We start from the raw sequence: 25,691 nt of genomic DNA on the forward strand, positions 1-25,691 counted from the left end.
GTGAGGAAGTGCTTTGGGTGCATTTATGTTACAAACTTAAATTTAGGAGCTGTGGTGTTGCAGGCTTCCTGATGATTGCTGTAGAGTGTTCCTTCATTTGTTAAGGAAATAAAAATGTACATCAGCATTTTTATGAGCGACTCATCAGGGATGAGCATGGCACCAAGATGATGAGCTGTCATCTATTGTTCCAGCTGACAAATTAAGCCATTCTACTGGTACTTGCAAGCCTTATCCAAGTATCCCTGCAGGCAGAATAGCACAACATTCCACCCTCCTTATCACAGCACTTCTCTCTCTTGTCTGTGATGTTGAGAGATTAACAATCTGTTATTGTGGATAGGGGTTAAAGAAAAATGCCTTGTTCTGAAAAACTTGTAGGCCTAATAAAAATTAAGCTGTGTCATGCTGACTGACACCAAATCTACATAGTATTTGGAAAATCTAAAAGCAGAATGAAATTATTACGGGGAAAGTGCTTATCCTGTATCTGTGTGCCCAACCAGTGTCTGAGATGGTAGTTAACCTATTATCTATGATTATAGTTATGTTAGGGTCTGTGGAGTTTAATGGGTTTCTGCTGTCTGAAGTAGCACTTTCAGTGAGATACTCCTGGTTACACAGGGTTGAAGAGGCCTGCTAAGAGTCCTGCTTACAAGCCTTACTAGTACTCCAGGTGAGTCTTACTATTGCACCTCTTACTCAAGCATTTTGTGCCCTCAGAGGGTGATGCTATTGGTAGAATGAGTCAAGTTTTAAGATTGCAATGGATTTCCCATGTTCTGTTGTCTCTTTTTGACAGAGAGGTGACTGATCTTGATAAAAACTTTGTACCTTGTGATATCTCCTCTGTGCAGACACTTCATGTGAAGTTGACTGAGTACAAGTGGATGACTAGGCAGTGGATCTGGGAGCTTTTCCATGTTTATCCATACAATCTAAACTTCAGCATTATGAAAGAAGTGTCATCTACAAAAGCTGTGTGGCAGCATGGCTCATGGGAATATAAAAGGAGATGGCACTCTTAGTCTGCTGTATGTTGTAGAGAGCAAAGTCTTCGATGCCCTTCCTTGCCAGACATTTTATCTTTCATTTGTCTGCTGTCTCTCCTCATCATTGCAGGGTTTGTAATACAGCTATCATGGTCTGCTGCTGTGATAGATGGCAGCAGTAGATCTTTGTGCCTCTGTACTTAGATAACCACTCGAAAATGTGGATAGAGAAGGGGCAAGAGGTGTCTTGTGCCTGCCCTGTGTATGTGTGCAGCAGGAATCCTGACCTTGCTGTGACTGGCTGGATAAGCAGGACCAGGAAAAAGGAACTTGAAATGGTGGCTGCTGCAACTAGAGGGGTATTGCACAATGTATAGGGGAAAGGTGTGAAGAACACTGGTGGTGTGGTCCCTGCAGTTTCCACTCCTGAATGAAGTCCTAATTGTAATGTCTGTACTTTTTAAGGCCTTGCCTTCAGTGATCACAGCAATGGTAGGTGTAAAGGAAGCACCAAATGCACATGCAAGATAAATTGTGGTCTCTGTGTGCATGTGCAAAGCATTTTACAAACTTAAGATTAAATAAAAACGGGTTGGTCAGTTCTGTTTTCCTGGATATGTATTTATTGTTTAAAAGTTAAATTTCTTGTGAATGTCCTTCTTTTGATCAAAGGGAACAAATTGGGTAGAAATTGGTGGACTGCAACCAATAATGAAACCTTTGCACCTTGTGGGTCGAAATCCAGCAGCTAATCTGTTTTTAGAAATTTGGAGAATTCAGATATACTAGCTGGTGTTGAAACAGCTAAAGAGTGTGTTTTCCCATAATGGGCAGCCCTGGATCTCATTTGCTCTTTGCGGGACTGTTTTGTTAGATCTGAAATGTGCTGGTGGTTCTCTGGTTGTTGGCCTGTCTTAATACGTAGAGGTATTACATTTCCCTCTCCATTGTTCTGCCAAAGATTCTTGCTTCAGTAAACTGGTATCTTATTTTCTGTCTTCCTCTAAGTCTCTCGAAGTGGTGCTATATCCACAGCAAATATTTGGATTAGCTGTCACTCCTGGGCCATCCAGCATGGATCAAGTGTGTTTGAAGGGCTGGGACTGGTGAAGAGCTTTGGCTGGAACAGGTCACTGAAACCATGTAGTTCTTACCCAGGGATGATGTTAAATCCCTTGGGGTTACACATCTCTAAGGGTGATGTTTGATGGGGTTGCAAATCTACAGAGGCACTTGACTTTAATGTCATTTAACTTTTCTTTGAGTTCTGCAGAACAGGTCAGACTTTCCATCTGACACTGAAAATTTAGTCATTGTGCAAAAGAAACGTTGTGTTGTGTATCTCACTAGGGGTGCATGGATGGTAGCTGCTTTTCTACTTAAAATAGCCTCTGCACACTGCTGTGCACCTAGGAAGCTGCAGCATCATTTTGGGGAGTGCGTGTGAGATTTTGTCTTTGCAAGAATGATGTATCATAAATGAAACTGGAGCTGGACTTCTCTACATTGTTTGGGTACCTGCTAATAACTCCCATAATTGCTAATGTTTCTCAGGGTTTAAAATGGCTATGGAACCTATCAGAAGCTGTAAAAGCAAAGGGATTCTGCCTTACTGGAAGGTAAGATCTGAATCTCTCCAACTCTGCAGCAGCTCTGATCCATTTCAACTTACTGGCCCCAGCCCAAGAAGCAGTTTGTTCTTTTCTGCATGGCACTGTATTGTCAGGCTGTCCAGAACAGGAAGGTGTAACTTTTCACTTAAAAAAAAACCAAAACAAAACAAAAAAACAAAACACTGCCAAAAAAACCAAGCCTCCTCAGCAGCTGAAGTTAGCCAGTATGTGTCTCCTTAAACTGAAAGGGAGCATCTTTGAGCCGGAGGGTGGCCTGTGATGAAGGCACATGGGATAATTATTGGGCAGTTCCTATGCAGGGTTAAGAGTTGGACTTGATGCTCCTTGTAGGTCCTTTCCGACTCAGGACATTCTGTTAAGAAGGGTTACTTCTGTATAGCTTGCACTGCTGTCTGCTGCAAATGTTTATTTTTAGCAAAATTTTATTGGCTTGATTTGTAGGAAAAATAAAGGCAACATATTAGTAAAATAATTGCCATACCAGTGCAGCCTGTTGCTCCAAAGAAAGGTTTTCTGATTAAAAGTCCAGTGCCGTCTCTCAAGGATGTACAGAAGTGTTTCCCCTTCATTAGCTTAGTACACGCTTAAAGGAAATGTTAAAAGAGCCATGGTTACTACAAATTACTGTGTCCAGACACCAGCAGTTAAAAATTCACCTTGCTGCTATCTGCTGCCCTAGCCTTGCTGGTCTGTCACTTGTCAAAAGTGAGTTGCTCTTTCTCTCCCCTGGCCTGTTGACTTTAAAGAACTTGCTGTAGCTACTCTGTGTCTTGCTTGTCTTACAGGCCTCCAGAGGAAAAAATCTCACTTTTTGATGTTCAAGCTAGAAACCTCTTTACTCTCTTAGTCTGTATAAGTTAAAAATAAGAAAGAATGAAATATAAGTAAAGGGTGAAAACCTGTCTCCTCACGGCAAATCACTGCTGTCAGATCTTTGCACTCTTGGTGCAGTGCAACAGCAGGGGCACTGGATCATCTTTATATGGGAGCACTATGGCTTTTCACTGGACATTTATACAGTTAAGTGAGGCCGAAGGGCTCAGAATAATTTTTACCCTTTGTGTAACATAATTTGAGGGAAAATTTTCCTTCTCCTGGTTATGAGTAGTGTACAGAATGGCATCTATGGTATTAATGCTTCTCTTCTGCAATGCAGTATTATATTCAAGAGTTAAAGCTCAGGTGAGATGGAGGCAGTATCTGCTGCTCTCTTCTCCACCCTCTGCCTTAATGTCACTCTGTAATGGGACATATCCTGCTGCTTGGGGCATGTCCTGTCTGGGACCAAAAGATTGGTGAAAGCCAGGGTGAGAGAAAGTAACAAATCATGGAGTTTGCTGGCTCTTTCATCTGTTGATCAACAGTGACTTTTATCAGGGACCTGCATCTCTAATTTCTCTAATACTGAATGCAGCCTGTGAGCCTGGGGCAGGCTGTCTGCATCTCCTTTCTTTAAGATGCTCTCCAAGTGCCTCTGACTGTATTAAAGCTAAGTGAGCCTGTGCCCTGTGGTGTGACCAGCCTGTAGCACATCCCGGGTTTCTGATCGGGGATGGGGAAGGATCATGTATCTGCACTGCGTTTCTTCCGAACAACTGCATTGGGAATGGCTGACATCCAGCAATTACAGCATCAGAATCTATTCACAGATTTTGGGGATGGGGATGGCACAGGTTTAATCAGGAGCAGATACCTCAGCATATATGGCCTACAGGCCATACAACATGTACGTATCTGTATTGGTTATAGGATATCCCAAAACTTCAGATGCTTTAGCAGCTGGGATTCTTCCCTAAATTCTAATCCTGGAAGGGAGGCAGGATGCAGTAAAGAATGATATGAGGCTATAATGGCTTTCTTGTGGGCATTGCAAAAAACAGGTTCTCTTGGAGAACTGTGTATCTGTACAGGGAGAAGGGGTTTCAAGAGAGAAACAAGAACATAGGGAACCAGATTAAAAAGCTTGCTGTGGGAATACTAAGCAGGAGATGAACATGGACCTGAGCTGTGCGACACATTCCTCTGTTTCTGTGTTGGGGCCAAGAAGGAGCTGGTACCTAAGAGGCTGAGCAGAGGCTGTTCTTGCCACCTCTCCAAGATGCAGCAAAGCATGAAGGCAGGCAGAATTTTATGCTCTAACTTTGATCAGCAGTGGCCCTTTAAAGCAGAGCAAGGTGTGCAGTATGGACACTGCCCAATCCAAACCCAGCAGCCACGTGAACTCTCCCCTGGTGGGCAGTGCCAGGCTGGCACAGCAAGGCTCCCTCACCCTCCCCAATGACGGAGTCTGATTGAACTTGCTGGCTCCCACTCACTCTGCCCCAGTTTTCCTCAGGACAAATGAGAAGAACTACTCTCCAAGTGCAAGATTTTGGGAATATGTGTCAGAGATGCCTGTCAGTAAAACATCCATCTTGCCCTAATTTCTGCATGGAGTGCTGCAATGTCGAGTGAAATAACCTTCCAAGCTGGCTCTGGTGCAGAGGTATTTTGGCTTATGTTATTGCTGAGAGCTTTCTTTCTGATGAGCTCTTTCTGCCTCTCTGTGTTTCTGATGTCTGACTCTCTTCACTCTTCTTTTTCCCTTGGGCTGGGATGTGTGCTGTTTGCAATGCATCAGGAAGTAATACGCAATGAGAAAACTCTCATCATCTGTGCATCAGGGAGAGAATTACTGACTGAGTGCTGAGCAGTCAAGTTATTGATTCAAACCAAAGCCCAGTCTCTCTGTCTGCTGGGCTGGTTACATCCTGCTGGTTCACTGCATTTAATCGGATTCCCCGAGCTGCCACGCAGAGGGGGCAAGTTAGAGCCAGATCCATCTATAATGTTCACCTCAAAATCCAGCTCTGTGTCCCCTTCTCCGTCCATGGAACAGGCAGATTCCGATGCTCTGGACATCAGCACCAAAGTGCAGCTGTATGGTGTGCTCTGGAAGAGACCCTTTGGGAGGCAGTCGGCCAAATGGTCCAGGAGGTAAGTCACAGTTATGAGGGATGCTCGGGTGGAACACAAAGCCTAAGGGTTCTGGGGTAAGTTAGAGACTGAGTGCTTGACCCTTCCAGTGCAGCCAGCCAGGCAGAGGCTGGGGTAAAACTTGGGGCATAGCTTCCCTGCTGTTCTGAGTCTGCTCTACACACGTGGCTCCCCATTGTGCTCTCTTCCTTATCTGTCCAGACCTTGTACTATGTGCACTTCAGGGTGGTAATAGAGACTAGCTGCCTCCTCTGAATAATTATAATCCTTTCTTAAAAGGGAAGAGTCTGTTCATGTATTTTGCCTCTAAACTGCCTGACCTTTTTGTTTTGAGACTCAAAGCTCTTTGAGTCCTTTGGGTGTGAGATGGCAGGGCTGAGCTGACTGCATGTGGGTCTGTAGTGTGTGTGTGTGGTCTGCAAGGGTCTGTGCACAGCTCCAGTACTGCTGTGCTGCCTGACAGTGACAGCATGCTGGGAACAGTACATGCAGACTTTTCCCAGGGGAGAAGGTGGCTCTGAGTTCTCTCTCATCTGGTGTTAGGGAGTTGTAAGCTGCTGTTGTTTATCAGCAGCCGGGAAGTTTGGTGCTGGAAAGCATTTGCTATAACCTTTAACCAAGGACAGAAATATGTTCTATAATACTGAGGTGGTGGGTTGGCTTTAAGTTTAGAGTTAGTGTAGTTTCTTAATGCAAATCACTGAATCTCACACTTACCTTTTGTGGGTAAGTACCTTTGCTGCAGTCTGCAGTGTAGATACAAAAAATCCATTTCTAAATTCAGTTTTCCCAGCTTTGCTATCTGTAGTAACCATAGTGCTGCGCAGTCTGTGAAGATGGCATAGCCTGAAAAAAAGTTATTTGGAAAGCAGTTTTGTATTTGTAGCAGTCTTTGACCTATCCCTCCTGTGCCAAGAACAGCCTATTTTCACCCAGAAAAGAATTTGTGCTGATGCTCCCTACTCAGCTCCCAAATATTGATAAATAAATTAATTATGTCTGGAAACTAATGTGATTGTTTTATGGAAAAGAAGTGGACAGAATAACAGAGGGGAAGGTAATTTGCCATGGAGGAGACATTCTTAAAAGGCTCTCCCTAATAAAAATTTCTTGCAGGCAAATGGCCCATCTCTGTTCCCTTTGTCATTATTTATTTAGTGCTGCTCTATTCCTAGAAGTCACCCCCATCTTCAGCAAGTGGTAAATATTTTAGTGATAGCAGCTGGGAACAGAAGGGGAGGTGACTGTGGGACAGGGATGATGTGGAAGATTAGTTGCAAGCGCAGCAGCTGAGGGTCCTGGGGGACCAGGCACAGGTCAGTTAGAGTTGAATGTGGAATCTGTAGGGTTTGGAAGGCAGTGGGTACTGGGGTAAAAAGACTTGAACAGGAGGAACAATGTGTTTTTGGTTTGTTTGTTTTATCATGGGAGAGTCTTGCTTTAAAGTAAAATAACCTTGCATGGTATTATAACAAATCATTATGGGGAGATAAGGAGAAACCAATTCATTTCCCCCTCTGTCTCCCCATGCCCAGCAACACATAACTGGTCAAGTACATTTTTTTATGAAAAGGAGAAGAGATGTTTCCCAGTCCAGTTAAATAAAGAAAAAAGATTGACTATATCTGGATATCATTGATGACCTGGTCTCTGATAAATGTAGGTTTTGTCCTGAAATCTTGGACAACAGTACTACTTCCACTCCCAAAGAAGGTCTTTCCAAGATGTGGGAGATAAGACTGTGTGTAAGGGAGGATTGATCTCATCATGCCATCAGCCCACATAGACCTATCAGAGGATCAGAGGATGGGTCTGTGTGGAAGATACATGATATTAACTGGCTTGATTCCATTCATATGGCTGTAGCAGCAATATTTCTGGAGAAACTGAGAGAAAAGCAAGTGTTTCGGGGAAGGATGGAATCTGACTAGATATCAGTTCAAGGAAAAAGTGTCCAGGCATGGTGTCCAGTACTTTGGTGATGGAAATCCCAGGTTTTGAAATTTCACAGCAGTAAGGTTATGCAGGGAGAAGGGAGGGATAGTAGAGCCTTCTTTTAGTCAGGGCCAAATCTGATGGCACCTGTGGAGACAGCTGAACTTGACCTGGGGCAGCTGTCTGGAGCATTTTCAGTCCTTTCTTTTGCCCATACAATGGTCTGCTCTGAAGCCCAAATATAATATTTGCATGCTGCCTTGGGTACTGTCCAAGAGTGGGATGGATGCTTCTGGACCAGTGTGGCTGTGTTTATCTGCCAGGGCTGACATCTGAGCTTGGTGCCTTTCAGAACTTGATTTTTAAAATGCCATTAGCAGCATTCTAATGCCTATCCCTTAAAGAAAGGGAGGTCTATTACTAATGTGAATTTTCTTTCCTTGTAAAATAATATCCTTCCAACAGAGAAGCACCTGACTTCTGAGTTTAGTGGTGCAGTCTAAGCTTGGATCACTGCTGAAGTGGCTTTGGAAAATCATAGTCTCAGTCCCTCATTAATGGTCGTCCTCTTCTGAAAAACTGCACCCCATTCTTCCTTCCAATGCCCAACAAGCAATTTAGTATCTCTTACTACAAAAGTTTTACTGGTAATGGCACCAACCTGGCACAGAGGCTGGAGTGAATGGCTAATGTGTGTACCTGCCCTGGATATGGCATGAATAGGGTGCTGTAACTTTCCAGGACAGAAGTGGCACATCCTTCTTTACCATGAATAATCCCAGTCCCATATAGAAATGTCAGGCTCTAAACTCCCACCATCCATGTCTGAGACTTTGGGGTTCAATGGGACAGTGAAGGGGCATCCCTTTGGTGGACAATTGAACATCAGAAAAGCAAGGTGAAGCACAAGAAGAGAGAGAGCAAAACACAAAATATGCCTATATTGCTCCACAAATCCGTCAGAGATGTCAGGTTGGAAGGGGCAGGGGGGCGGGGGGGGAGCACATCAAGTTAAGAGAGAATTTTTTGTCTTTTCTTGAACCAATCCTGTCTGTGGCATTGCAAAGCAGGCACATAACCTTGTTTTCCACAGCGGCTACTAACAGTCACTGCGTGTGTTCACAGGACGGATGGAAAAGCTCATTGTTCAGGGCTGCTTTCTGCTCGGAGCCCCGGGAATGCCGCAGAGCAGCGTGCTGTGCAGCTCCGGGCGGCAGGAGCTGCCGGGACAGCGGGGCTGCGGAGCCCGGGCTCCCTCTGCTCCCGCAGCCTTCCCCTCGCGCTGCCCGCCGGCGGGGGCGCCCCGAGCCCCGCCCGGCCCGGCGCGGCGCGCTCCGCCGGCCGCGGGACAGGCAGGGCGAGCGGCCGGTACTGCCCGCTCTAAAACATCACTGCCCTTCCGTGTCCCGAGCTACCCCCGGGGACAGAGCGCTCGGCTGATCTAGTAAACGGGGCTTGTCCCTTGTGCTCCTGGCCCGGAGCAACGCCATCAGAATAAAGGAGCAGGGAACTGCTGCAGTTTATAGTGTAACTACTTCATCTGGGCCATTGTCATGTCAAGAACTTGTACAAAGATTAGCTAATTAATTTCATTAGCCCTCTGTGATTCAAAGAGCACTTATTCCACAGAGATCAGGTATCTCAATTTGTCCAGTACAGAGCTGCTGTTTGTGCTTTGCATCTGAGTCTCTCAAATTGTCACGATTCCTCTGCTATTCTGGTTTAATTACACTGTGGTTTCAGTGGTTCCTTACTGCAGGATCCGGCAGCAGGGATGGGTGACCAGAGCAGCTGACCACATGAATGGCTCTTGTATTACCTGTGCTGCCTGTGGAGTGGGGCTGTGCCAGCCTGTCTTGCTTCTCACACCTTTGCTGCTGTTCTGAAGGTTTTGAACTCTGCTATGTTTTTAAATAGCTTCTTTTTTGGGTCCTTGTTTGTATTAAAAATTTCCCCTGCTTTTACAGCACTCCCTTTTCTCCTGCTGCCACATCTGTGCCTAATTCAGACACATGTTGTGTCTCCAGTCCTCCAATCACAGTCCTAATGGGGTATCTCTCTGCATTCTCCCTTGACTATCTTTTCCCTTTCTGCTCTTACTCACCTAGCTGCTGCTTAAGTTTTCAACCTGCTCTTGAATCTTGTAACACTCTCCTCTATTATTTTACTTCATCCCTCTTTTCACCATGCTGCATTAATTGCCCCTGAATTCTTGCATGGACACTTTGTCCTGAAGGTCATTTAAAGTGATGGTCTTGATTGCTCTGGTGTTGCTTTCCAGGTAAGGATAGATGAGGGAATATGATCTGAGCATAAATACATTATGTGCACAAGCTAACCAGATTTTCAATGTTTTTCCTTCATTACTTGCAATGGGATTTTGTTATTACTATTTTTTAAACTCTAATTTTATATATTTTAATTCCAAATTCCCATATTTTCTCTCCACATCTGTGAGGTCAGGGATCTAAAAGTTCATTTATCTGTGAGAGACACATCGATTTTCAGAGATTTGTGCTGTATTTTGTTCTTATTTTTGCTTTGATTTTTGTTTCCATTGGAGCATAATCTATAATATGAGGATTGTCAGCACTGAGCTATAAGAAGTATTTAACAAACTAAACCCTGGTTTTAACTGGTGTTAACATTTAGATTACAAAAATCACACAGAGTTAAAGATCAATATCTTTACCTGTCTGGAAAATGTTTCTTGAGATTAGTCAGACTGAAAAGAGTGCTGAAAGTGATAATTTGACTTTCTCTGTTTCATGTGGTGTTTTGACTTTTGGCATCTCTAGATTCATACTTGTACCCACAGTCTCTGGCTCCCTGGACTCACTGGACCAAGCACAGGCCATTGGGCAGGCAGGTTTGTTGTTTTAGGATGTTATTTTTGTATTTATTGTGCAGATAAGGCAACATTTCTCTCTAAAAAAAATGAAGTCCTCCTTAAACTAAGCATAGAGTTGGAGAAAAAACAAAGATGAAGCTACTCAAAGGAAAACTTTCTTATAGAGTTAATGACCAGAGATGTGAGGAAAAAAATCAGGAAGGCACAAGGCTGCTATTCACAGAAGTGATGTGGATAGGAGGAACCAGGAACAAGCCTTGTCTGCTCTCTGGAGGTCTCTGATGTCTGCCTTAGCAAAGTGCCTGCTTCTCCCCACCTCTGATGTCAACATGAATAGATGAGAGGGCAAGGAGAGGAAAAAAATTGGGGAACAATAACTGCCGCTGGCATTTGTACATTCTGAAGATTTCTGGATGTAAATATGCACCTGTTCAATGACTGGCACTTTCAAACACAAAAAGTGGTCCAGAGCTTGAGTTTCCTGCAGACTTTGATAAGTTTAGCTTTGTTCTGCATTTATTTATTGCCCCAAGAGCCCATGGTCTCTATTTCCATGGCATTTGGCAGTTTCATCTGGGTTGCCAGAGCCATAGAGAAGAGCAAGAGACAGAAGCTGATGGAAGTAGTAAAGTTTTCATCTAAGTAAAATAATAATAATAATTATTAAAAATAATATAATTTTTTAATTATTATGATAATTCTCTGCCAGCTTCAACATCTTTCTTTAGTTTTTGAAACTAAACTGGTACCAGATTGCTGTACTCATCTGTACTGGAGGCAGGAGTTTGCTCCATCTGACAACCCATCCACTTCAGGAGAGGACTGAGGGGAGATGGGGGCACATGAAGGCATTGGATTTGTCCTTGTGGATCAGCTCCTTTGGCTTGTAGCCCATTATTGATGGTGGCTTCAAGGAAAGGTGCAGCAATGCCCAGTCTGCACAAGTGGGCAGCACTGCCTGTAGAGGTCTTCTCTTATTCCTTCCCAGAAACAGGAGGGTTTCTTGGGAATGTTCTTATTATTCACATAAGCCTTATCCTTTGCAGTTTCCTCATGATCTCCTGTCCTCAGGACCACATGAAAGTGACTTACACAGCTGTGTTTTGTGAAGTGTAAAAAGGCATTTTAAAATGATTTTCACCTTCTAACCTTTCACTTTCTTCCCAAATCTCACTTTGTCATGTCAGAAAATATGTACGGAACAGAGCAGTACATTTTCTTTGGCATTTACTCTTCTGAAACCTCCCTACTACACTTGTCCCCATTTTTTTTTCAGCTGCTCTTCATAGTTTTTGAGTGCTGCAGAGATTAAGACCAAATTGGAATTAAGTCAGGTATCTCTCCCCTGTACCACTGCCTGCAGAGTATGTACAACCTCAATTTTTGAAGAGAGGAGGGACCCTCCCAGGGGCATTTCAAAAATCCAAATAAGTTAAAGGTGGCACTCCTTTAATCATAATTTTGGGGGCACACTCCAGTAAGGTAGAGGCTTGGCTTGCAGAAGCTGTAATATTTTGTGGTTACTATACAATGATCACCAGAGCATACTTAAGGCTAACGGAGCAGAACAAGGCCTATTTTAATGTTACACATATGAGAAAAAAGAATTCAATTTCCTCTGTAGTTGTGAAGATCAGTGACAGGAGAGTTTGCCAGGTGCTCTGCTTAAAAATAACTTTCAAATTTATTTCTGCTCCTCAGTACTTTGGTGGCCAATTTTTGCCTCAATAGTCGCTTGGGGATGCTAGGCTGTGATTCTTTGTTAGACTGGAAACACTTCCCTCTGGCTTATGCTGAGATGGGAGGGAAGAGGGTGGCAGGCAACATATTGCAAAATAAGCATTTAGTTGGTCTTAGCCCATGCAAGAGACCCTTGAATTAAAAGAGCAGCTCTCTCCAATAGGTTGAATTCAACACATGATCTAGAGAGGGCACACATGTAGAGATGGCAAAAGTCTGTGGTCCTGTCTGGGACACAGAGTGCTGTCCCAGTGCCCTGAGAGCAGGTGCTCTGCCCTCAGCTCTGGTGGGTGCCTGCTGGGGGTCCTGCAACACAAAGTACCTCAGCTTGGCACTTGCTGTTAAGCACGAGCTCTTGGCTGTGAGCAGAAGTGAGGCACCTCACCTTAGTCTTAGGTGGGAGTGGTAAACTCTCCTGCTGAGAAAGCAGCTTTAGTTAGGTGGGATTTTCTTGTGCTGTGAACCACAACCTCCATTTCACCAGCATTTCCCTTCTCTGTCTTAAAGGTTCTTCATCATTAAGGAAAGCTTCCTGCTGTACTATGCTGAGAGTGAGAAGAAGAGTTTTGAAAGCAATAAGTACTTCAATATCCATCCCAAGGTGAGCACTGTTTGCCCAAGGAGGGAGCTATGCTGCTTCTAGCATTCCCCTCCCTTCCTCCATGGGCCCAGCAGGTGATGAAGAGCTAAGTCCCAGTAAGCCCAGATATCTCACAGGTTCAGGGAAGCTCCAAAAGAGGAGGAATCATGTTGGTACCTTTTCAGGATATTCAATGATTCAGCAGGCATATGGCCTCTTTTTTGTTTTTTGTTTTTTACCTGATAGTAGATATATTCCCTTATTTTCATGATCTAATCAACTAATCTTGTGGCTATAAAAATAATGTTGGCAAAGCCAGTGGTGGGGCTAGGGGCTCCATGTGGCTCTTGTTCCTAACCTGTCCTTGCACTTGGCAGCAGCTGGTGGCCACCTGCCCTCAGTACCTGAGTGGCCACTGGAGCTCTGCTGCCTGGAGCCCCACAGGGGACCCTGGGCTCCGAGCTGCTTTTGTGCTCTGCAGTCACTGCAGGCTGATGTAGCACGTGAGCTTCCAAAGGTGCTGATTTCACCCATCCTGGCTGGCACAGCCAGCTGTCTGCCTGCCCCCCACAGCACGTGTGGGGTTTGTTGTTTTTTGGGTTTTTTGGGGTTTTTTTTTTTTTTTTTTTTTTTTTTTTTACAGTGACTGTAATGAATGCACAGCCTCTCTCATGATACCACACTGAATCTGCAACGTTTGCCCCCACTGGAGATCACTTCCTCCTTCATGGAACAGTTTCTGCTTCCATGTTCTAGCTAACAGCTTTCCCTCATTGCTGAAGACAGGACTGCCATCTTTACCCCCTTCCAGATACTGGCTGAGGGTTTCCTGGTGGAAATGAGAGTCCCTCTGCTTTGCAAGAACTGTGTGTATAGCCCCTCCTGGGGTAGCCAAGGCCATGGGCCAACAAAGTGACTGAGAGTAAAAGTTCAGCTCCTAGTTAGTTGATAGTTCTGCTTGATTTTTCTGACTGATTAGAGTGCTCTGGTTTATCTCCAGGGTGTCATACCCCTGGGAGGCTGCATTGTAGAGCCCAAAGAAGAGGCCAACATGCCTTATGCCATAAAGATCTCTCATGAAGACTTCCACGTAAGTAGAGTTATTTTCTTCTAAAAAGCTCCAAACACCACAGAACAGGTTAATGCTGATGAGCAGAGCTGGACTGGCAGACTTTTCCCTCCCCACCAAGGTATGCCTACCCTCTCTGGACAGACTATCCTGAGAGCAAGGGTGACTTAGCATTCAAGTCCCCTCAAGACTGTATGGCAACCAACAAGGAAACTTGCACTTTCTGGCACCAGGTTTTATGATTCTAGCAGGCCAGTGGACAGATTCTCAGGAGCCCTAGAGCCCATGCTGCCCTATCAGGATTATTCCTGCTGTGGCTGTTTGCTGTGTGCACACTTCCCGGTGTGTGGTAGGCCTGGGTTGTATTTGCTCCCATGTCATGCTCCTTGTGGAGGTGGAAGGCTATGGTGGGCTCTCCTCCCACCACAGCTGTGTCCAGTTCATGCCAGGAGTGCACAGAGGTGCAGAAGGCACCAGCCTCTCTAATCTGGGTTTTTTTCCCCTCCCCTCCCCTCTTCCAGGGTAACATTGTTCTAGCAGCTGAATCAGAGTTTGAGCAGGCTCAGTGGCTGGAGATGCTACAGGAGTCTGGAAAAGTGTAAGCTTCTTTCTATTCCTTATTTGCTTTGATCTGCTCTGTAGGTGTATAAAGGATAAAAAGAGAGAAGCCTGACTAGAAGGGCTATGGGGAGTCAGACAAGCTCCTGAAAATCAGTGATAGCTTTACTTGCCTCCTGGACCCATCCTTACTCTAAAGGGGAGTGCTCTAAAACTGATGCAAAGCTTCCCACCTTGTTGTGCAGCGTGTGTGCAGTGTGTCTCTCTCCTCACCAGTCCAGGCTGTCATCTGCCAAGTGCTGATACACTGAGTTTCATCTGCTATCCTTCTCTTGTGCCTCAGAGAAGTGGGACCTGGATCTGAGTGGGAGCCCTCCTGGTCCATTTTGTTGGGAAGCAAGGTTTGCAGGCTTGATGGAAGTGGGGGTGAGACAACTTCTCCATATGAATTTGGGGTAAAGTAAGAGCAGAACAGGCAAGACATGAAGCTAGTGAGCAGCTGCCCATGTGGCTCTATGTCCTGCTATGAGCAGGGACCTCACCCAGCACAGTTCTGATCAGTAACAGTAATTGTGCTGCAGTTCTGTGTCCATGGGATGTGCATTCTGCTGCCCAGATCTGTGGGTGCCCAGGACATGGAGCAGCAGGATTTGGCCTCTCGAAACAGTTTAATTGTGAAATGCAGAGGCAGCCTAAATCCCAGCAGAGGCAGTGTTAGCAAAGCATTTCCAGCCCACCTGCAGGGGTGAGAGAGTTTGATTGCTGTGTGCATTCAGTTCTGGTTCCCACTCTGCTGAGAATCCTGGACAGAGATTTGCAATGGGTTGGCCTCCAGCTCTGCACTCCCCCAGCACCCAGGAGCCTGACAGTCCAATGAGCAGCTGTCCTGCAAAGCCAGAGCAGGCTCCTTCTAAATCTCAGCAGATGCAGGAAGAGATAACACTAAAACAGGGATTTGACTTTCCCAAATGAGATATAGAAACTTTCTGGGTTTGTAGGGCAGAGCCTACCATTCAGCTCTGAGGCTTACAGCAATGAGCATTTTGCTCTGCCCTTCTTGGCTGCATTACAACATGTGTGGTCTCTCATCACTGTGGGGGCAGAAACTGTTTAACTTGTAATACCGCATGCTAAGGCAATATCTCAGTTCATTTCAATCTTGTGAGGCTCAAAATGTAGATTTGTAATTAATGGGGTGCTGAATGTTTGGTGGATCAACCCAAGCCAAGCGCTATGCTGCAAGCTCTGTGTTTGGCTGTGGCTCTGGGGCAAGCTGTTACCTCCGTGGCAGTGTATGGACTGCAACACACAGCTGCCCATTGAAGTTTCATGGGAGCAGGAGTCCTGTAAGACACAAGACCCAAGGCAGAGGTCTGCCACCCCCTTGGCTTGAGCAGCCTTGGCCACTGCAGAGTAGAAGTGACAGACACAGTCAGCCCTTGAGCAATTTGGAGATTTTTATTGAATAGCACAGGTCCGCATTTGCCTTTGCCAATGTTAAAATCAACTATTGCCAAGGGCAATAATTTGGAGCTGAGTTCATCTTTCAGGTGTGTATGGGAAGGAAGGAGGGAGGCAGCACAACTCAGAATGGGTACACACAAGTAAGCCCTGCACTGCTGCATTTGTCACAGAGCCAGCCTTTTCTCTAGCCCGTGCTTTCATATTCCAGCAGTAGCATTTAAAACAGAAGCTAGAAGTGGCTGCTATCATACAGCAGACCACCTGCACCTAGTGGGAAAACTGCCTGAGACACCTTTTCTCCCCTCTGTGCTTCTGTTTCTGCATCAGAGAGTGGAGCAGCTCCAGTGCCAGTCTCATCAGTACTGATACTAGCCTGCATGTGAGGAAAAGCACAGATTATGTGATTTAACAGGGTCAGGTTGGGAGTTCAGCAGTCAAAAAGGCCAGCATGGGCCAATACATTGATCTGCAGTGGATAGAAAAGTTGGAAGAATACAGCTGAATTATTCTAGGTAATCTCTTATAATGTTCTTTTGTTCCTAGATGGAGATTATACTGCCAGTGGCACCACACCACTGCAATCATCCTGCTGTTTTCATAATTATATAAAGTTGACAAAACACCCACAAACAAACAACTTTAAAAGGGGAAAAAAAAAAATCCCAACCCCAAAACAAACTCCACAGACTGAGATATGGACATAGGCAAAGGAGAAAAAACAAATCCAGGCTGGGAAGTATCCTCTGTCCATTGTTTTGATTTTCCCGCTGCCTGTTTCCATCTGGGTCATGTGTATGTGCCTGCACAACAGATTATTGCCTCCACCATCACAGTCTGCTTGATGATCCCTTCAGCTCTTCATTCCTTTCCAAATCTCCTGTCCTGGTAGGGAAATGGCTTATTCAATGCAGAGGGGAATTGATGGCATCCCCACGCTTCCAAAATGCTGTGGCTTGACTTACCACACTTGCCAGATTGTGAAAGCTTTTTGGAAATGCACAAAGTCCTGACTCCCAGACTGCCAGGCTCTTTTCCCACCCAGACAATCTTTGCTGCTGCTAGCTGGGGAGAGGGGCACACCTAACCTTTCTGTCCACAGCAGCATTCCCTGAACTGGTAGAAAGTAAACTTGGTGGGCAATGCAGGAGAAAACCGGCAACATAGTGCTTCTGCGCTGTGGACTATAAAGTGCTGAATGTCTCCAAAAATTGGCTGGGGTTGGTACCAAGAAAGGTAAAATGCAGCAAAAGCTAAAGAGATTCCCAGTGCTGCCGAAAGACTAGAACAGACAGTGATTGAGGTGTATATGTGGTGGAGATTCTCTACAGCTTTGGGGTCTTTGGTTTTTTTTCAGGCAGAGGTTTTTACTTGTCCCATGAGCCTTCCTGGCCCTGTGCTTTCCAATAGTTTAAGCAATGTAACTTTTTCTGATGAAAACTCACTTGGCAAGGAATAGAAAATAAAAGAAGCTTTTGCTTGCCCCTCAGCTGAAGGTACCTCAGCCTGGTACCTCCCTGTACCTGTGGTTACACCAGCACTGGTTCCAGCAGATATAGGAATAAAAGCTTAAATGCTACATGGTGATCCAAGTGCATTTTCAAAGTCACACAGCAGTGGGTGCAGTAACCTTTGAGTAATGGACAAGGAAATGTGTTGCTAGTCTGGGGAAGAGAGGGAGCACTGAAAAGGTGAATCTGTAAACAGACACCTTAAAGGCTACAGATGTTTTGAAATCCTCCATGTAATCATATGAGCTCTGTCATTCCCCCCACTCCCATCTTGACCTGTTTGCTTCTCTGGGATCAGATTTGTCCTGTAACAGGGAATGTTAGTGAGAAAACACATTCACACCCACATGTTCTCACTCAAGATGAAGATGACTACCTGTGGGCAAAACAGCACCTTTTAAATTAGCGTTCTAATTTATTCTCCACTTTAGAAATAGCCTCATTAGCTGACAAGAAACACATATATCTGCAAAGAGCTAGGGCTGCTGGAGCTGTGAGCTGCCTGGTCCCTGGAGTGGTGCGTGTTTAATTTATTTGTCTGGCTTTTATAAGAGACAAAGCACAGCTTGCCTTGAAATAAGAGATTGCCAATTAACAGTTTCTAAAAAGCTACAATTTCAAATCGTTCACAAAGAGGCCCAGTACAGGATGCTTTAAAGATATTTAATATTTATAAGATCCCTTAGGATTTAACAAAGATGGCAGAATTTCTTGGCAACAATTGCTGTTCCTGTATGCACATCTATATAAACATGTTGGAATAAATTTTATGTGTTTTAATGTTATGCATTTTATATGTTATTCTATATGTATTTTAGATTTTTTTTTTCTAATGAAACATGAATAGAAGTGAGCAGCAAACACCATTTCTGGTTCTATTTTTGGTTTTTGGTGTGCCTATCCTTGATGATTAATATCTGTATTAAAGCCCAGCCAGTCTGAGAGCTCAATCAGTAATGGGTATATGCTCCACAGGCTCCTTTTTTAAGGTTTGCTTTATAAAGTGTTTAAGAGACCTTGTAGGACCACTGGCCAGAGGATCTCAATAACACAAGGTGCTCTTTGAATATGCCTGCTTCCTGTAATATTCCCTACTTGCCAGCATCTTGTCTGGTTTTTATCTCTGGTTCTTCATTATCAGGAAAAAGCACTTGACTCACAGTGTAGGGCCAGACACCAAGTCCTAGTGGCTTACAGCTTTAGCAGAGGAGGGGTTGATTGGTTCCAGGATGGATGATGGATACCAGAAAGACTAAAGGTAAAAGGCCATAGGAAAGATTCAATAAGTGGTTGAAGTCTGAAGGGGAAGAGTGACTCTAACAGCAAAATATTGAAATGGCTGCAAAAGAATGTTGCTGGCAGTGGGAAGTTACTTGAGTTAAAAGCTGAATTCTGGCTCTGAAGTCTGTCATTTAAAGGTTTCCAGGTACATCCTGTTGCAATTGGAGGCTGTGAATATGCTGGATTGGTCTGGAGAGCCCTCAAAATTAAGCAGATTATAGAAATATCCAAAACACTGGAAAAAACATTTGAATAGCTGTGAGGTGTTGACATATAGCCCACGTATTTAAAACAAACAGACAAAAAAGCCCTAAAAAACCCAAAAAACCCCAACAAACCAAAAAACAACTGAATGCCGGGGAAATTTCTCCAATTCATTTGTGGAGAAAAATTTTAGAGAATCATGATCCCAGCTGATGACAGTCTGCACGTTTGAATTCCTTGGTAGTTTGCTAGGCAGAATCCCCTGTCCTAGTTTGTGGGATCCTTAGCTCTCTTTTATTGCCTGCTTTGTGTTTGCTCTCCCTAGAACCTGGAAGAATGCCCAACTGGGAGAAGCCATGATTGAGAGCCTGGAAGCTCAAGGACTGCAGCTGGCCAAGGAGAAACAAGAATATTTGGGTAGGCTTTTCTTACTTTGAAAAGCCATAAAGGCCAAACTAGTAATTTTGCTTTTCCTGGAGTTGTCACTGTGGTAAAGCCGAGCAGCTACAGGTTTTCTCTGGATGAAGCTTTTGAGTGGTCAGCAGCTGGAATTCAGATCTGAAGGGAGTCAAAACGTGCAAAGTTAAGGTGGAATCTGGACATTTGTGTGGAGTGTGAAGGAGGAACATGCTTTGCCCAACATGCTGCAGTCTTCCATGGCTCATCTGTACAAATATTTGCCACCCCTGAGAGCTTTGGATGTGCTGGTTTCAGCTGCTCTGGCAAACAGACAATACCTTTGTCTCCCTCAATCAGACAGGTCTGATACTTCTGAGGTTGGTCACAGCTTTTCATAATGTGATTTTTCTTCACCTAGATGGTGTTTTTTTGGTCTTACTCTACTTGATCTTTGTTCTCACACTGGTCATATTGGCAGTGGGAGCATTTATATGGGCTTTTTTGAGGTATCTAATGGCAGTGGCTAATTTGTCAGTGCTCTCTGTGTAGACAGAGGAGAAAGAACAGATGAACATGAAATAATCTATGTATGTAATCTAATGCCCTATTTAGGAACCAGCCTCTGCATGGCCTGATACCTTGAATGTTCTGACTGCCTTGGGAGGTCCAGTTATCTCTTCCCTGCATTGCCTATAGGAAGAGCCAAGGGAGAGCAGCCCTTTTAACTTGGATGCCCTCTAAGTTACTCCATTCCCCAGGTCTAAGAGACCTTCTGACCTGGTGACTGCAGGTCACAAGCGTGGGCCCACTGACTTGTCTGGAGAGTTATCTGCTTTAAATAAGATAGCAGAAATTTGAGTGCTTCAGGTTGGTGATGCCTTGAGCAGTGGCTCATGCTATCTACTCCTAATTGTCAAGCCACTGGAGGAATCTTAAGGTGCTTTTTGCATTTCTGCATCCACATGGATCAGGGCTGATCTCAGCATATGGTCTCACATATAACAGTGATAATTAACAATGATTAAGTCATGTTTACTCTGTCCATCTGAACACCATTCACCCATGTGAGGTGATGGATGGGCTCGTACGTGAGGCAGGCAGGGAGAAGTGGTTCCACACCTGACAAAGGAATAACAGGGGATGCTGAAAGAAGGACCTGTAGGGACAGACACAGGAGGAAAATTAGAAAGAGGAAGTTTTGTCAAAACATTATTTTGCAACCACCAGAGCAAATGAAAGGGCTTTAAAGACTAAAGAGCTCTTTAGTATGATAAAAGAAAAGGTGGTGGAGAAATAGAGGAATGCACATTCTGTGGCAAGCAGGAGATATTTGGAATATAAAATATATATTTCACTGGATTCTTTGGTCCATGACAAGAACATTCAGAGCTGGTCAATTGTCACAGTTGGTTACTTTCTTTTGACATGAACTGTCTATTTCTATACAAGTGCTAAGGCTTCTGCCTCATTAGCCTTACCTTCAATGATCTGTGTCCATCCTGTAGTCAAGCTTTGAGATCAGGCACTGCTCCTGGAAGCAGGTCAAGGTTCTCTGAAGGAACACTGCTCTGAGAAATTTCTTCAATCCACACTGAGTTATCTTCCACGAGGCTGGGATCCAGGTTGCACTGTCAGATATGGACATTATAGAAGCCCATCAGGTCCAGGGCTTGGGCCCCCCAGGAGGGGCAGAAGAGGGAAGGTAGGAGAGCCTCTGTAATTACAGTGCATCTGTGCTGGGTTCTGGCCAGGAGGAAGAGGGAGAGAGTGGGAAAGAAAGGCAGCAGTGGTGCTCAGCAGAGCTTTGGTAATGTAACACTTTCTGGCACCAAAAGCCCTGCCAGGTAACACTCTGGCACCAGGAGCCCTGCTCTGGGCAGGAGATAGAGGTCTGCATTCCTCCTAGAAGTAGTAATCCTGCCAGCAGCAGTAACCTTGTCAGGTCCTCAATACCAGGGAAATCAGTAGCACCTCACTCACCTGACAAGAGGAAGGTAGAAGTGCTCCAGCCAGTCTGCCCCAGCTCCCATGGCAGCAGAGCTGTGAGCTAAACCCGAGAAGCGTTTCTGTCTGGGTTCCTGTAAGCGTGGCTGAGAGCTGCACGAGGCAGAGCTTCTGAGCTTGCAGCTGGCACAGCAGAGGAGCATCAGGCTGCAGGGTGAGGACCAGAGCACAGCCTCTGCTGGGCATGTGTGTCTTCAGGGGACAAGGGCAACTGATGTTGAGGGGAACTGCTCTGTACAGCAGAAGTTTGGTGGCTAAGTTAGGGATTGTTTTCTGAGCTTGGCTGGGACATCCCAAGGTGACAATAGGGAATTGGCAGTGCTTCCCAGAGGGCGAATGAGAGGATGATGGGCTAGCAGGTGAGGATGGGGCACTGAGCTGAAGGAAAACTGACACACATGTTGTGTGACCCTCTGCACTCATGTGACCTTTCTGTGCCTTGTTCCTTATCTGTGAAGCAGAGATAAGAATATTTTCCTGACTCAGAGGATGGTGAAGGATGGTTCATTAATGTTCTTTAAGAATACTGAGAAACCTTAGAAAGACTACAAAGCAATATGCTTGTTTAGTTTATTAAGTTATTTGGCAGGAGGAAAGTTAGAGAACATCCCATTAGTGCCATCTCAGCCTTTGGAGCCTCCCAGACAGATACACACAAAGGAATAGGGAATACTGCATTTTCAAGCTTCACAAAGCCAGTGTTTCTTGTTTGTAAATATCCCAGTGCTTTTCTCTGTGCTTGGAATTTTTTTTGTGTGTGCTTGCAGATAAACTAATGGAAGAAACAGAAGAGCTATGTCTGCAGAGGGAACAAAAAGAGGTGAGTTCATCACAAGCCAATATCCTTCAACTGCCATGTGGCAGGGCTGGGAGGTCGGGACTTGTTTGTTCAAAGGCAAGTCAGTGTTCAGGGAGAGAGGCTTGTGGAGGCACAAGAGTCTCCAGCTAACCTCTGGGTCCTGTGGATGAAGAGAGGAATAATAAGATGAGATGGGTCATGGAGGTATATTCCTGCTCCCTTTCCCTGTTACTTTCCATGCAGCAGGTTTGTCATTATGACTCCAGAAGGACCAGGAAGGAAGATCAAATGAAAATCATACTCACTGGATTGAATTATACAATTGTTATTTGGCAGATTCAAGAAGATTATGGCGATTAAGACCCATCTCTACAGTTAGACAGCAAGTCAACAAGCATTGTTCTAGCATAGGGATACTGTTGTGAAAAACAAGGAGAACAAAAAACAATGTGGTTTGTTCTTTGGACACAATAGAGATGGGGAGAATAAAAAATGTTGCACTAGGGAAAAATTAAGAGAGCACTTCCTTAGATGTGACTATTATACCTTAATTTACCTTGGAATAGAATGGTTTGGGTTGGAAAGGACCTTAAAGATCATCTCATTCCAACACCCCTGCCATGGGCAGGGAAGGGACATCCATTAGGCCAGGTTGCTTTATTAAGTTTATAATAGCTTTTCAAACTATTCCTAGCTTATAATTGCTTAATATAATAAAAGTAGCACATCTTTATATTTACTGATGCAAATCTATACTGATTTTTATAGCACCACCATAAAGTCATGGCAGGATAGCTGTGCAAATGGATTGTCCTATTATGCAGTTGGGAAGCCTGCATGGATATGGGCCACCATATTAACAATGTTGCAAAGTGCTTCATGCTCTTTCCAGTTTATCCAAAATTACTGTTGCCTCTCCTTAGGAAAAGATGGCAATGCTGACCTTGGCTTCTCAGGCTTATCTTTTTCTTGCATACATTTCTGGAAAGCTAAAATCCAAAAGTGGCTTGGACACTTGCTTAGGGCTAAGCTCCTTTTGCCTTTGCAGAGGGACATCTCCCTCTGGTGAGGTAGCCTGAGGGGGAAATGACCTTGTCTGAAGATCTTGGAACAAATCTCTGCTCTTCCAAAGCCATGCACAGTAATTCCATTGCCTACAAAGAGCAGATGGGGCAGAAATGCAAACTCCTTAATTTGAAGGAGTTTGGTGCTGTGAAGGACTGAATGTAGAGCTCACTGAACTGTGGTTTGATCCTCTGGGAGCCTGAAGGCTTCAGAGCAGTACGTTGGGAAAGCAGCTTGAACTGTGTACCTGCACCATGAAGCAAGAGTCTTAATTAGGAATTTATCCAGTGCCAGCACTGTTTTGTGACTGGCATGAGCCTGTAGCAGGAGTTCTGCACAGCAACTATGGCTGCAAGGGGACCTGGCCAGGAGAGGGACCCTTGCTGAATTTTGATTTTATCAGCACAAAGATAGTGACAGGCTGATTAAACTGTGCAAAGCTGTAACTGAATGGTTTGTGTTTTCCTGCACCAGTGGGGGTGAGAAGAAAGGCTGAACTGATAGAAGTATCACACTTCAGGCACAGAGATTCTGGGCCTGCTGCTTTCTGAGGCTGTCTGGCTTTTCTGTATCTGTGTGGGTGTGTGCCTGAAAATGCCCAGCATTCCCAGGGAGTTTTGGACCTTCTGTATATATGTGCCTGAGCTGACCTCTGCAAGGGAGCATGTCTGAGATCTCCAGGTGCTTGGTAACCTGGCTGGGACTTCTGGATATCTGAAAATCCTCAGACAACCTCAAATCCTTCTAATTGCCCCAAACAAAAGTGTGGTGGAGTCAGACAGCCTGTAGCCCTACGCAGCTTGGGTTACATGCCATGTTACAAGTCTCAGGAGTTGTTAACAGGGAAGCCTCTCCTAACTGTGTCGGCAGGGTGCATTCCTGTCTTCTCTTTTGGAGCAGGAACTGGAGCGTCTGAACCAGATCCTGGAAGCAGAGAAGCAGCGTTTTGAAGAGGTGGTGCGGGAGCTGCGGCTGGAGCAGGAGGAGATCAGACGGTACGGCAGCAGGGCAGGGAAAGGATACAACTCCCACACCGGGCAAAAGTACCATCAAACAGTGTAAAATGCACCTGGTTTGTGCATGTAGGAAGGAGATGCTGCATTGACCAAAACGGGAATGGCTGTGGGCTCTTTACCTGCATTTGCTATTGCTTGTGGCCAATAGAATACAGCTCAGCTTCATTTTGCACTCAGGCCTCCAGCAATTTAATTTCAAAGTGCTGGGACACAAACAACCCCCAGATTAGTTGGGGTAGCATGGTAATGGACAGGTGCAAGAGAAGATTTCAGAGAGCAAATTAATTCAGCTGACTGAGCAGATCCAGACACCTGGATCTGGTTTTCCACTATCAGCTGAATGACAACGGATGTATGATGATGTTGCCTCACCAAGATTAGTTTTGTCATTTTTAAAGTTAATTATGCAAAATATTTGGAGCAAATGTACTTCGAAATAGAAGGATCAAAGTGCTTTGCCTCACGCGTTGAAAGGGCATTTTTTGCTATCGTTCTTTTTTCTTCTTTTTTTCTCCCTAAGTAACATCTCAGAAAAGCCAGTGTGATTTTGCAAACCATTTTTGTTTTCAAAGGCTCTGCTTAGATGTGACTGCCCTGTCTGAGCTCTTTCAGTTGCAACCATGGCTCTGCCCTTGCTGGAGAAGTGCAGTAACTGTTGGGTTGGGTTTGATGATTAGGAGGCACAGTGAGGCTCCTGGACACCTGCAGGATGTGATGCTTCCTGGCAAACTCCTGTCTCACCAGGACTGGCTGTACCTACTGATGGTTGCAGGTCCTGCACCAGGAGACCCTCAGCCTGCACAGCCTGGGTGCAGTCTGTGGCGCAATCGTTCCCCTGCAGTAGCTGTCACCTTTTTTGCTTCTTTAGGGAGCTGGAGCTCACAGCCCGCTCCCTTAAAGGAGTGGAGGAAGAGAAGAAAGAGTTGCGAAGCCTGACAGAGTCCTTACAGAACACCCTAGAGGTGAGTGACTGCTCCTCCCCTCTGAGTGACAGCATTTTGGCCTGAAAGCAGTGCTGTCACATGGAATGAATCCAACATCTGCCAATGCCAGAGCTGAGGTGCTGTACAGATGAACAGGGTCATTTGGTAGCTGATATGAACACCAAAATCCCCTTCAGAAAAGGATGAGAAATGACACAGAGCACAAGTGAACCAAGATTTTCTCAGCAGTACCAGGTAATACGGTGGTAGGACAATAACCATGATAAGCTGTAGTTTAGGAAGCTTAGGTGGAACAGTAGGGAGAGAATTGTCACCCGATAGGCAGGCAGGCAGTCAAAGAGGCTGAGGAACCTTCATTGTGGACTGTTTTCAGACTGTAAACAGCCACAGCTGATCATATCCTGCTGTGCTGACAGACTGGCTCTGAACAGCAAGCTGGGCAGGAGCCTACTGGAAGGTCCCTTCCAGCCAACATAACTGTAAGTCTGTGATGAGCTTTTTTTTTTTTTTAACTGCACCTCCCTACCTTCTGGTGGAATTTGAAGCAGCAGAAGGGCATTCTTTGTTCACAGAAGGGAGCATAATTCCCTAGGAAATCATGTACCACATGGGAATCTAGGAAACAGAGTCTTGATGTATTAAAATCTTTCTTTACTGCTGGATTTGTGGAAA

General features: G+C 44.9%; 1 protein-coding gene across 2 annotated transcripts in view; it reads left to right on the top strand.

The window, feature by feature from the left end:
• The first annotated feature begins 4,894 nt into the window (after nt 1–4,894).
• Nucleotides 4,895–25,691, top strand: part of PLEKHD1 (pleckstrin homology and coiled-coil domain containing D1) — a 28,838-nt gene continuing 8,041 nt past the window's right edge. The window contains exons 1-9 of one of the 2 annotated variants that reach the window (XM_077784105.1): nt 4,895–5,111; nt 5,247–5,602; nt 12,636–12,729; nt 13,709–13,798; nt 14,299–14,375; nt 19,118–19,209; nt 21,963–22,015; nt 23,930–24,054; nt 24,944–25,037. In XM_077784105.1, the coding sequence (XP_077640231.1) occupies nt 5,454–5,602; nt 12,636–12,729; nt 13,709–13,798; nt 14,299–14,375; nt 19,118–19,209; nt 21,963–22,015; nt 23,930–24,054; nt 24,944–25,037 (774 nt within the window). In that variant the 5' untranslated portion in view covers nt 4,895–5,111; nt 5,247–5,453. Of the gene's footprint in view, nt 5,603–12,635; nt 12,730–13,708; nt 13,799–14,298; nt 14,376–19,117; nt 19,210–21,962; nt 22,016–23,929; nt 24,055–24,943; nt 25,038–25,691 lie in introns of both variants that reach the window. The other variant, XM_077784106.1, reaches the window with a different exon arrangement.

This window comes from Lonchura striata, chromosome 6, assembly GCF_046129695.1.
Source record: "Lonchura striata isolate bLonStr1 chromosome 6, bLonStr1.mat, whole genome shotgun sequence".
NCBI lineage: Eukaryota > Metazoa > Chordata > Aves > Passeriformes > Estrildidae > Lonchura > Lonchura striata.